Source organism: Mesoplodon mirus (assembly GCF_964341445.2).
Source record: "Mesoplodon mirus genome assembly, chromosome: 12".
Taxonomy (NCBI): domain Eukaryota; kingdom Metazoa; phylum Chordata; class Mammalia; order Artiodactyla; family Ziphiidae; genus Mesoplodon; species Mesoplodon mirus.
Window position 1 is genome coordinate 79,668,074 of NC_138988.1, and position 13,894 is coordinate 79,681,967.

General features: G+C 36.2%; 1 protein-coding gene across 2 annotated transcripts in view; it reads right to left on the reverse strand.

Annotated features, from left to right (window-relative positions):
* The window catches only part of MMUT (methylmalonyl-CoA mutase), a 28,316-nt gene extending 14,467 nt beyond the window's left edge, over positions 1-13,849 (reverse strand). Inside the window, exons 1-6 of one of the 2 annotated variants that reach the window (XM_082639657.1) lie at positions 13,672-13,849; positions 9,921-10,345; positions 8,356-8,723; positions 4,529-4,686; positions 3,587-3,758; positions 2,057-2,305 (exon numbers count right to left, since the gene is read on the reverse strand). In XM_082639657.1, the coding sequence (XP_082495783.1) occupies positions 2,057-2,305; positions 3,587-3,758; positions 4,529-4,686; positions 8,356-8,723; positions 9,921-10,305 (1,332 nt within the window). In that variant the 5' untranslated portion in view covers positions 10,306-10,345; positions 13,672-13,849. The remainder of the gene's footprint in view (positions 1-2,056; positions 2,306-3,586; positions 3,759-4,528; positions 4,687-8,355; positions 8,724-9,920; positions 10,346-13,671) is intronic. The other variant, XM_082639656.1, reaches the window with a different exon arrangement.
* Between the last annotated feature and the right edge of the window lie 45 nt (positions 13,850-13,894).

The window sequence follows — 13,894 nt, forward strand, 5'->3', positions numbered from 1 at the left end:
GCCCTAACACAATCTTAATATGCCAAATATATCAATAAGAAAAAAGACATTCTGTGCTTAAAATTATTTAAAAAGACAACAGATAAACTAACAAGTATATTTTGGAAAACACAAAAATTTCTCGCTCAAGTCTCAGAAGCCAACTAAAGATAACACTAATTCTGTAATTTTTATTTTTAATTACATAAATAAAGTTTTCATGGTTACATAAATACTCTAAAAAGTATACTTCAAAGTGCCATTTTATTTTTTGATTTGAGCAGCAGAGTAATGATATAACTCTAGCATTACTGACATCAAGAAATACCTAAATCTTCAATCACAGCCTCATATATACATGAGACAGTGGAAAATGGATGGTGGAACGGAATATGATTTCGTAGATAGGAGCAAGGTCAAACTGGCTTTCTGCTGATGGATTCAAGAAAGAAGAACCTGTACTGGATTCAACAGAAGCCAAGAATCTTCCAGGAAGCTAAAAAAGAAGGGGACTACTTGAGAATTTGCAACTACCTCTCTCCCATTCTGTCAGGAAAACCAAAATTTACTGAACTAGAGAAGCAATGGACTATGAAACATCAGGTACAGGGAGAGGCAAGGATAAGATGTCTTACTGAAATAAAAACCTACATTCTGAATGATAAGATTGCAAACAAAAAGGCACACAGAGGAAAAAGTGACAATACAGGATATAAAAGAAAACTTCAAAAAATATAATGATCCTCAGAAAAAGAAGAAGAGATTCTGTAATAATGAAACAACTAGTATGAATGCAAGAGGAAAAATTAGAAAACAAAAGTGAGCTCTCAGAAATTAAAAATACGATATATAAATTTTAAAGTATTTAAGTAGAAAGATAAAGGTGATGACTCTCCAAAAAACCAGAAAAAAAACTCAAAGATGTATTATAGAACAGATAAAAATGTCAGAAATCATTTAAGGAGGTCCTTACCTGATAACCATAAGTTCTAAAAAGAGAAACCAAAGGAAAATGAGTGGAGAGAAATTATCAAAGAAATAATACATGACAAATTTCCCAGAGCTATGAGAACATGAAAAAGGGGCCAGGTGAAAAATGTCCACCAAACGGGACAGTGCAGGAAAAAATACACACACCAAGGTACATCAAGACAAAAATAAAGAAGAGATCCTGAAACTTTCAGAAAGAAACATCCTGAGTGAGACTAGCATCAGATTTCTGAACAGAAATATTGAAAGCTAGAATAAAAAGTAGGTGAATGCTTACAAATTTGCTTACAGACTCCCAAATGAAAAATTTCAAACACAGACTATCAATTAAATATGAAAGTAGAATAAAGACATTTTCAAACATCCAAAGTTTCAACTAATTCATCTCCCATGCACCATTTTTAGGAAGTTCCCATAAGATGTGCTTCAAAATAACAAGAGATAATCAACAAAGAGACAGGATTCAGGACACAGATTCAACATAGCAGAGGTGAAAAGGATTCTGACAATAATGACAAAGGGAAGGTCAAGGACAGCAACGGTCTAGAGAGAAACCAGTCTAAATCAAATGAGAATATAGAGGACTTCAGGAAGGATTTACATTGAGATATAATTATATTGGTAATAAGGGACAAAGGAAAGAAGGGACAAGATCCAGCTAAAATACAAAGCTACCATACCAGCAAAGCAGTAGATAAGGTCTAAAATTGATTGAATTAGAACAAACAGTATACACATGTAATTTTAAAACATGGAGATAAAAACAAACAAAAAGATGTAGCTGACTCAAGGAAGCAGGAAAACAAGCAAGTGGAGGAGAAAGGACTGCTTTTTTGTTATAGTCTTTTAACATTAGTTGTCTTTTTAACTCTTTGAAATAAAATACTTTAGTACAAATACAAATGTATTTTTAAATTAAGTTTCAGTTTTAAATACTATAAAGTCAAATCTAAAATTCCCTTTTCTCTGAAACACTTTATAAATCTTGATATAAATCTATAAATGATTTGATTTATAAATCAAAAATCTATAAATCTTTATAAATCTGTAAATCTTATAAACAAAGTTTCAAAGAGGAGAAACTGACCTTCAAGGCAGCATCATAAACATCATTTGTGAGAGATTCCATCATATATGAACCTCCCCAAGGATCAGCCACTTTAGGAATCCCAGATTCTTCTTGAATAATGATTTGCGTGTTCCTGGCAATTCGAGCACTTTTCACAGTTGGCAAACCCAGGGCTTCATCAAAAGAATTTGTGTGCAAAGACTGAGTCCCTCCAAACACTGCTGCCATTGCTTCTACTGCGGTACGAATGATGTTATTGTAAGGATCCTAAAACATTTAGTAAAAGGCAAAAAAACAAAACAAAACAAGGCAACAATTGATATATATTGCAGCCGTAAAAGATGACAATGATTAAGCAGTGGCGGATGCATACTTTCTTTGCCAGTCTGTATTGTCTTCAGAATATCTAATAAATTTAGACAAATTAGTAAACAAACCAGACTTAGGATTAAGAGCCAAAGGATCTAGTCTGTGCTTAGGCACTAAAACATTGCCTCTTATAATCATCTGAAATATGAAGTATTTGTTGTGCTTATTTTTGTATTGCCTAAATAGTCTTCTGTAAGTGCATCACGAAGGTATACTTTGTCTACTTAGATTATTAACATACTTCATTTCATAATTCACTATCTCTTAATTATTGTATACCTTGAAGTATCTACCTTAATGAGATGCACAAAACTGGCAATGATTTATTAATAAATGATTAATAAAACAGATGAACAATGGACTATAAGACAAGAAATATGACTTCTAGTTCATTCTGTTCCTAACTGTGATTTGGGCAAGTCGTTGGACCTTTCTGAACTTCAGCTTCCTTAGCTGTAAAAATGAGGAGGCTAAGTCAAAAACAATTACCAAAGTTCTTTCCAACTCTGAAATCTATATTTCTCCATTTATAAGTACCTGAAATCATATTTAATATGGAGACTACTAGTTTTTATTTGTTTTAAATTTATAAAAGCAATGTAACTTTAAAGTTATAAATTATTTTAATGTATCAAAATAATTTAATATGTAAAGAAAATGCATGTTAAAAAAGATCACCACCACATAATTTTTTAATGAAATGAAATTTAAATAGATTACCCAAGTGATAATAGTTTTTAAATTGTTTGTTTGCATGCATGCTTATTTAAACACAACTATAATAAAAAAATTTGTATGTATAAAATCAAATTTTAATGAGGAAGTTTTGTGTTAAGAATTTTAACCATTAAAATTATTTAAGACAATATTACTTAAATTACAATTTGTACTTCTTCCTCATCATCACATTTTTTTACTTTAAAAAAAGTAAAATACACAGCCCTACATGTAAGCTAAGATTTAAATGATTTTATATTGTTAACCAACAGAGGGGGCCAATTTTATTTATTTATTATAATTTCTGTAAAAACAAATATAAGTATGCATTATGCTTCAGAATAATTATGATTTTCAAATATTAGCAGATAAGTTCTTAAACCTGTTTCTTGACTATGCCAAACTGCTTAGAAGAAAATATATGACTTTACTAAAATTCTACACTTTAAATGTTATACATACTTGCTCAGTAAGTGACCATCCTGATGTCTGGCAATGTGCTCTTAGAAGAAGAGATTTAGAGTTTTTAGGCTTAAACATTTTCTCTATTAAGTGAGCCCAGAGTCTTCTCCCAGCTCTCATTTTTGCTATTTCCATATAAAAGTTCATCCCAATTCCCCAGAAGAAAGACAACCTAAAATAGTAAAGTCCAGAATTTGATTATAAAATGGAAATTAATTGTATCACATACACACACACATGCACAGAAAAAGCTCAGATTTTTATTTCAAGCTACTTAGTTTGAATTAAAATCAAAGCATATGTACTTCAGTAACCTTAAACCTGTAATAATAGATGACTTCTGTATTTTAAAATGGAAATATTAAAAGAACAAAAGCAAATCTGTCTTGAAAACCATATTTACATTTTAATATTATTTGTCAAATGTGCCAATTAATTGTGTTCTCTGAACAGCAGAGGCCAAAATTCCTCTAATTTACTAAGAAGTACAGTCAAATTTAATTCTGAATTTTAATTATAAACAGTATTGGCTTATTCCCTCTTTATCACTCAGATAAAACATAAAAAAAATCTGGTATATTTATATATACAAATTCATTTTTATCAATATATTTTGTGGGCTTCCCTGGTGGCGCAGTGGATGAGAGTCCACCTGCCAATGCAGGGGACACGGGTTTGTGCCCCGGTCTGGGAAGATCCCACATGCCGCGGAGCAGCTAGGCCCGTGAGCCATGGCCGCTGAGCCTGCACGTCTGGAGCCTGTGGTCCAAAACGGGAGAGGCCACAACAGTGAGAGGTCTGCGTACAGCAAAAAAAAAAAAAAAAAAAAAAAAAAAAAAAAAATATATATATATATATATATATATATTTTGCTATACACTGATAAAATGGTTCTGTGAACTTTCTTAATGTTGAGGCAATATTTGAGTTTAATTTACTCACCTTGGTGCAAATTCATCAATTGTCAGGCCAGCTTGGAGTCCAGTTCTACAGTACTCCAACCCATCTGCTACAGTATAGGCCAGTTCCAGAATGGCATCAGCTCCTGCTTCCTGCATATGGTATCCACTAATTGAAATTGAATTAAATTTTGGCATGTGCTATATAAAACAATAAAAAAATACAACTGTAAATAAAAATATAAGAAAGGTTCTATTAAATTTATCTTCTAAAAGACAATATTATTTTTATGATATTCGATTCAGATATACTAGGTCATAATATTAACTGAAAATATTTAATGTTTAGTTGCATTCAATTCACTTTCCAATTAAAATGGCTGATCCAATGAACCACTGTAAGGACTGTACCTGTTTTATTTTTCTAGTGAAAAAGAATCACCAACCATCATTTAGCACCAAAAGTTAAACTCTGAAATTAGCTGGCTGAGGTTAGGAATGTAACCTTTGGCCCAAGAACTGAATGATGACATCTTTAATTCCAAACTCATGACTTCGACCTCATAAGAAGTCCTAAGACCTCAAATCTTTGGAAGAATCTGCTGAAGATGTATAAATTTAATTATTATTAACTAGTTATTAATTATCTTATTTGAATGAACTCATTGAATATGAATAAGTACACAGTGGGTAAAAAAAGAAAATGGTTCAGTGCTAGTACTATATATCAAAACAGGAAAAAATGCATGGCTTAAAAATCAAAGATTTCAGTTTGATTTACTGTGACATTTAATGCTAAGGATAATTCAGACAGCTTCCTTCTACCACAACCACTAATCCACTATCCCCCTAAAATGTCACGTTAGGTGGGGTACATATCACACAGAACCTGCAGAACCAAAAAACTATTATCCTTCCAAGAATTAACCAAAGATAAAATAATAAAAACTAAATCAGACTCTCATTACAGTTGGTTCAGAACATGGACTCAAGTCAGAGTGCTCAAATTCTAGTCATGTCACTTAACTAGACAGAAACTGTAGGCAAGTTTCTCAACCTTGTTATCCCTTGGTTTCCTAAACTATAAAATAGAGATAAAAACTCTACCTTCCTCATGGAATTGTTGTAGGATTAAAAGAAACGATTCATCTAAACAACTTAGTACAGTATTATGTCAGTACACAGTAAGTATTCATAAAAAGTTAGCTGTTGCTAGTGTATGGTATGGATTATCTGTATTTTACATTTGTAAATATTTTATTTATAACTAACCAAGAGTTCTTGAAAAATGTTCATCACAAAAGCAATAAGGGGATTGAATTACATGGAATTGAGAGACTACTTGAATATATTTGGAGTTACAAATGAGAAGGAAACAAACATGTGCTTCTTTACTCAGAGGAGTTTAATAGTAGAATTTTTTTAAGAATAGTAGAAACGGGCTTCCCTGGTGGCGCAGTGGTTGGGAGTCCGCCTGCCGATGCAGGGGACACGGGTTCGTGCCCTGGTCTGGGAGGATCCCGCATGCCGCGGAGCGGCTGGGCCCGTGAGCCATGGCTGCTGGGCCTGCGCGTCTGGAGCCCGTGCTTCGCAGCGGGAGAGGCCACAACAGTGAGAGGCCCACATACCGCAAAAAAAAAAAGAATAGTAGAAACACTGGGAACATTGGAATATTATTCAGCCTTTAAAAGGAAGTAAATTCTGTGCTTCCCTGGTGGTGCAGTGGTTAAGAATCCGCCTGCCAATGCAGGGGACATGGGTTCAAGCCTTGGTCCGGGAAGATCCCACTTGCTGCGGAGCAACTAAGCCCGTGAGCCACAACTACCTAGCCTTCACTCTAGAGCCCACAAGCCACAACTACTGAAGCCTGCGTGCCTAGAGCCCGTGTTCCGCAACAAGAGAAGCCACTGCAATGAGAAGCCCGCGCACCACAATGAAGAGTAGCCCCCGCTCACCGCAACCAGAGAAAGCCCGCGTACAGCAACGAAGACCCAACACAGCTAAAAATAAATAAATAAAATAAATAAATTTTTTAAAAAGGAAGTAAATTCTGAAACAGGCTATAATATGGATGAAACTTAAGGGCATTACACTAAGTGAAATAAGCCAGACACAAAAAGACAAATACTGTATGATTCCACTTATATGAGGTACTTAGAGTAGTCATATTCATAGAAACACAAGGTAGAATGGTGGTTGCCAGAGGCTGAAGGAAGGGGAGAATGGAAAGTTACTATTTAATAGGTACAGAGTTTCACTTTTGCAAGATGTAAAGAATTCCGGAGATGGATGGTGGTGATGGTTGCACAACAACGTGAAGGTACTTAAAGCCACTGAACTGTATACTTGGAAATGATTAAGATGGTAATTTTTATGTCATGTGTATTTTGTCACAATTAAATATTTTTTAGAGGAACAACATAAAAGTTTAGTTACTTCAAATAACATACTTGATCCATATCTGAAACTGGCACTTTTATCACTTATATGAAAGATTATATAAAGCAATTTTGAACTTGTAGATGACATTAGTGTTTCACAAGGTTAAATGCCCAAGTACGTAACAGCAGACTGGTACTATCCACTCCAATAGCCATTCTCCACTCTCCTCTTGTACCTGAACCATACATTCAGTGCCAAAGTGTTCTACATTTCCAATCTTCCCTCTTTGTGTCAACTGAGATATAAGTGGAAGTTTGGTTTGTTCCTTCTAGAAGTTCACCTTTAATCAGAGGGGCTAGGTCCCTCTCCCCACACAAACACAGCCGGCCCACCTACTTCCTTAATCATGAGCTGGCACACAAACAACAGAGAAGCCAAATGAAAGGAGGCTGGAATCCTCACAACTGCAGTGTTTCCATACAACCAAGACCCTGAGTCTACCTTCCAACTTTTTTCAGTTGAAACAGAATTGACTCCTATTTAGTTAAAGCTACTGCTATTTGTGTATGTGTGTGTTTGTCATATACTGCTCAAATCAATCCTCCTGTGCACGTGTTCTTGAAATTGAAAAAGGTGATAGGCGTGTATTCTATACAATTCATGTGAGCAGATGGAATCTATGAAAAGCAATAAAATTGAAAAGTATAAAGTTTATCAAATGAGGAGAGCAGGCAATGCTAGCAAGAGTTTGGAGATAACAGCAATTACAAGAGGTAAAGAGATTTTAAAAAAGCTTTGATGATGGAAGAGAGATGTGTCCTTTGCTATGAAATAATGGTCTAATTTTAAGGTAGGTAAGAAGAGAGCATTGCCAGCAAAAAGTAAAGTGGGAATGATGGGGGAAAATATAAATGAATTACTCAGAGGAAATGAAGAAGCTTTATGTTTCCCTGTAGAAGGATTGCTGCTAATATAGGAATACTATAAGAACCTTATTTTCCCACCAATCTTGGGAAAATGAACCTAGTTCAGGGGTGAAATATTAGGGACCTCATTGTGGTTGCAGATGTGTTATCTTCTGATCCAGTTTTTTGCAGAAATAAAGCTAATATTTTGATCCCCATCTGTCTGACACCAGTGTCTATTCACAACTGGATCTGAACTTTGGAGAGAAATAAAAGAAGTATAGATTATGAGCCCTCCCTGATTCTAACAAATATCAGAGAATAAAAATTTTAATAAAGAAAATACAGTAAATATCTACTGCCCAGATTCCCACAGGTAATGACAGACCATAAAACTAGTACATTAAAGACCAAAAAATAAAAACTAACAATACACACACATAAACACAAAACCCACACCCTGACTCGATACTACAACTATTACTCTGACTCAATTACCAAATTCAAATTAGGCTATGGCATTTTATAAAAATTCCTACATTCAAAGAACTACAGCAAAATCTATAATAACCACAAAGGATACCTTTGCTGTATACTGGAAGATGTCAGCAATAATTTTCATGGATGGTTCTGGAGGAAAAATATAAGTATTTCTGACCATAAACTCCTTTAGTATATCATTTTGGATTGTACCAGTAAGTTTCTCTTTAGGTACACCTTGTTCTTCCCCAGTTACTATAAAAGTTGCAAGAACTGGAATAACTGCTCCATTCATGGTCATGGAAACTGACATTTTTTCTAAAGGAATTCCATTGAAAAGAATTTTGGTATCTTCCACAGTGTCAATAGCAACTCCAGCCATTCCAACGTCACCACAAACTCGAGGGTTGTCTGAATCATAGCCACGATGAGTTGCCAGATCAAAAGCAACTGATAATCCCTGCTGACCGGCTAAATATATAAAGAAAAATAATGTAGGATTAGAGTCTGGCATCAAAGTAAACTGATTTTCTTTAACACTACTTAGTGTTGATTCATCTCATCACATTATACTTTTATAATAAACCTTTTTTATGCTCAAAACAAACTTAAATACTTTCCTACTAAAAGTCTGCTGTTTCCCATGTGCTAAAATGTACAAAGTGAATTCCAGACTTCACTATAATAAAGGATAGATGGAACCAAACATGTCATATATCTCATGTCCATCTCAAGATTTTTTTATCTTAACGATTTTAAAAAAATTTTTAATTTATTTCTGGCTGTGTTGGGTCTTCGTTGCTGCCCGCGGGCTTTCTCTAGTTGCCGCGAGCAGGGGCTACTCTTCGTTGCGGTGCGCAGGCTTCTTATTGTGGTGGCTTCTCTTGTTGTGGAGCACAGGCTCTAGGCATATGGGCTTCACTAGTTGTGGCACGCAGGCTCAGCAGTTGTGGCTCGCGGGCTCTAGAGCGCAGGCTCACTAGTTGTGGTGCACGGGCCTAGTTGTGCTCCACGTGGTATGTGAGATCTTCCCAGACCAGGGCTCGAACCTGTGTCTCCTGCAATGGCAGGTGGATTCTTAACCACTGTGCTACCAGTGAAGCCCTATCTTAACAATTTTTGATAGAAATATATTTAAGATTCATGAAAAGATATGGCTGTTTGTATATAGTTAACATAATTTAGTATTTGTATGCTCGCTTATTTATTTTTATTCTTGTCTTGACCATTCAAATATTATGGGAAATAGAATTACGAAAACCAGGCAAAAAACTAAAATTTGTACATGATCATTTGTTTATTCCTTTCTTTGGTCATCACTTAAACCATTTTCCCCTCCAATTCCTATCCTGATGGTTTTAAGTAAAATCTTCTCAAAGGCAAAGCCAAGGTCTCTTTTCTTCATACAGCTTCACTTCACCTAATTCCTTTTACACAATGTGCATGTAAGTATTGTTTACTCTCAAGAATTTAGCACTTTATTCTGGGTCATCTATCTTTTTGACCATGGAAGTTGAAAAACATTCATTTTTTTTCAGAGTATAGCCTTAACTACAAAATTATAAAGTGACTATTACCTTGATAGAGATTAACCAGCCTATCTTCAAAAAAACCAAGATGAGGAAGTGTATGTTTGATCATAAATATTACGTCTCACTAAAATCTCACCCTTAATATTGTCCTTATAGAACTTATTGCTCTCTTCCACAGTACTAAAACCAGCATACTGGCGGATGGTCCAGGGCCTAAAGGTGTACATGGTGGGATACGGCCCACGTGTGAATGGCTTTACTCCTGGAAGTTCTTCAGGTAAGTCCTTGGTATCCCTGCTGGAATACAGAGGCTTTATGGAGATCCCCTCTGGGGTGTGCCATATTAGTTCTTCCGGGTTTTTGCCTTTCAGCTGCTTTTTAGCCAGGGCAGCCCATTCTGGGTGAAGGGGTTGTTGCTGATGCAGAAGTCGCTGCCATATAAGCCTGGAGCTTGATGACTCTTTCAGCTGCTTCAGGTGATAGGGTGAAAGCAAAAAAAGCTGACTCTTAGCCCTCAACATGATGGAGCATGGAAAACACCCAACAGGAACAAGAACTGACCTAGAAAAAGAAACACAGTGCATATGTATTTATAAGAGAGCAGCAAAATAGGAGCTTTTGGTGAAAAGGGAAAAGAGAAAGAAAGGGTATATTAGTATGATTTCATCTTTTCTCCTTTGCTGCTCCCTCCACCTGATATCTTATAACTCTGGTCCCTCTTTTCCACAATTGCTATCATTGTTCTAGTTCTAGTCCTCTTCCTCAAGAGACTCTTAGTTGGTTTTACTGACCAGTCTTACCACCTCTCTCATCCACTCCACACACTGACACCAATGAAAATATGATCATGTATCACACTTCTCGTAAAATTTTTCAAAGGCTCTGCATCACGTAGAGGATCGAGCATTGCCTCCTAACTAACTTTTTCATTCAAAAGGTTTTTATTTAACACCTACTTTATGACAGGCAGTGTTGGACGCTGAAGAAAAAAGTGGTGAACGAAACAGGTATTCAAGGGCCCCATGACCTGATCCCTGCTTATCTCTCAGAATCACCTCTGCCTTTGACCTCTACACATTTTTGTGTTCTAGAAATACTGGATTACCTACAGTTCCCTGCATACATCAAAGTTCCAGGACATGCTCTTGCTCTTCCATCGACCTAGACACTCTTCTTTGGCTAAGGCATCACCTCCAGTATGCGCGGCTTTCTATGTGACAGGCACTCCTTAAGGACTTTATGTAGAGCAGCAATTTTAATCCTCGTAACACCACCAAGAAATAGGTACTAATATTATCCCCATTTTACAGATGAGGAAACTGAGGCACGGAAGAGCATTTAAACCTAGGAAGCATTTAACTAATATACTCACAGCCTGTCCCTGAAACTACAAGCTCAGCTAAATGGCCTCTTCAGTAATCCATACCACAGAGCTCTGTTTCCCTCTTTATACATCTATCATCTCCCACACTACAATATATTAGAACGTTTTTTTAATGTTCATATAAAATATTTCTTTATATAAGATATGTTTTATGTTTATACAAAACACACGTATATAAAATTGCATATACTATATATATTCTCCTCTATTCTATAAACTGATCCAACATCAGAGCTGTATATTCCTCATAATTAGCAGAGTCTTTTTCATCACTTTAGGTAACTAAGTCCGATTTCATCATTTTACAGATGTAGAAATTAAAGTCCAGAGAAATACAGAAATAAAGTGGCTTGATCAAAATTCCACACAGAAAAGCAGTAACTGTTCACCTGAGTTACTAAATCCTTGTCAGAGTCATATAGTCTCAATATGTAGAGCCTAGTATTTTAAAAGATTTTGAGTTGCAAATTTTATCAATATATTCATCATGCCATGTAGTAGATAAGGCAACAGCAAAGTGAGCCTAAAATTCTATTTTCCATACTATTTCTTACCTATCAATTTAGTGGAGCTTAAAAGAAAATAAGAATACCCAACATTTGTTAGGGAGTTGTGAAACAAAAGACAATCCACTGGTGGGAGTATTAACTGATTTAACTATTTCCAAAAGCAAACTGGCAATATGCACAAAAGGTCTCTGAAATGATTATGCCATTCCACTGAGGGCCATCAGTCCTGGGAAAGTTACTAGATAAAATACATGTTCCCTATAGTTTTACTTGTAGTAAAGAAAACTTAGAAACATCTAACAATGCAGAAATAAGTGAATTACAGTATATACAAATTATAGAATTTTATATAGCTATTAAAATATGTTTAGGACTTCAGCAAAACTAATCTTTGATGTCAGAAGTCAGAAGAGTGGTTATGTATGGTGACTAGGAGAGAAAGGGAGCAAGAAAGGAGCTTTGGGGTGATGGTCTAGATCTGAATTCCTATTACACAGATGTGTTCAATTTGTGGAAATGCCTCAAATTTTACAATTATGGTATGTGCACTTATCTGTAAGTTATTATACATAAGTTAAAATTTAAAATATGTTATGCACGGTTTCTTAAAAAAGGAGATAGGCTCAAAAAGTATTAAGTGAAAGATAAAAAACTGTAAATGCAATGTGTTCAACTAGTTAAAAAAGTAAATAGAACAAAGTCGAAACAGAAATACAACAAAAACAATTCCTATTTTTTTTTTAACTATAATGATTTTTATTCTATTAAATCCATGGGGTCCTTGTCATCCAAGTTCTTGTGAGCCATAAGCTATAGGTACCAGCTTAAAAGGTGGGTGAGAAAAATAATTAATTTATAACTTAACTATTAGGGTAGTAATGATATAAAAAATAATCTGAAAACTGCCTGAGACTAGATTGCAGACAGATAATATCAAACTCATTTCACACAAAATACAGGTAGGGCTTTTCTAAACCTGGATAAATGATAGGAAAGAGCCTTATATTATATAAGTGACTTCCTAAAATTGCATGGCAAATTGGCAACGGTTGGAAATAGACATCACTTTTAGATAAGAACACAACTTCTGCTGATGGCAACAGGATTTCTGCATTCTCCTCATATCCATCAAGAGAGGCTTCAGCATCCAAAGAAGCAACATGCAAAGCAAATATAATAAGTCACTGATGGTTAGAATGTATTAAAGAGCAACGATGAAGCACACCCTCAAAAAATATGGGTAAAACACCTACATACAGCTCTGAATCAAATAACTTTCAAGTTTGTTTACATGTGGTTCCGCACTAATACTTCAAGAGAAGCTAGCTTGGAGAGGACAACATATAACATGCCATTTAAATGTACTATTAGCATAAATAAATCATTAACCATAAGAAAATATTGGGAGAAAATCTTCAAATGATTTTCAATGTGACACACATACACAAACAGATTATTCAGAGTTTCGAGCTTATGAAGGATTGCTCTTTCAAGATAAAAATGAGAACAAGTTAGTAATTTACACTTTCATGTCAACTTTAGACCTGTCTTTCCCCCTCTCACCCTTACCTTCATCTGTACACAGAAAGACACTTCCACTCCCGCCACCTCTTACAAAAAACCCTCACAATCACCGCGGCCTAGACGGAAGGCAGCTGTGAAGCCAGCACATCCCTCTGAAATCTACAATCGCCCTCGGCCTAGAGAAACTTCGGGGTGCCTGGGGGGCCAAGGAAGATGGCGACATGGCCTCTGGGACATTAAAGGCACCTTCTATCCTGCAATACCTCCGGACTCCCCCTCGCTGAAAGAGAGCGGTCGGCGGAGAATCTAAACCTAAGAAGCAAGTAGAGGAGAGTGGGATCCCTTCCCAGTCGTAAAGTAAAGAAGGAGGAAGTTGGGAGGCTGGGAGGAGGGAAAGACAGAGGCTCAGAGGATAGGTATGGGGGGAGAGAGGAGTCTGAAGAATGGAGGGATTTGAAAGGCTGACGTGCCTCAAGGTGCACGGTCTTACTCACGGGTCGGCCTATCTCGGACCGCGGTTGCGGGAGAGGACGGCTGGACCTCAGCGCCCCCAGCCCTACAAGTAAAAGGTCCCCAAAGCTGGGCCTGCGACCAAGCAAACGCAAAGGCCAGCGGGACGGGACGGGGGCGTTGGCCGACACCACCCTCTTTCCAGCCAATCTCATTGCACTCTCGCGGGAGCGCTCCCGATGA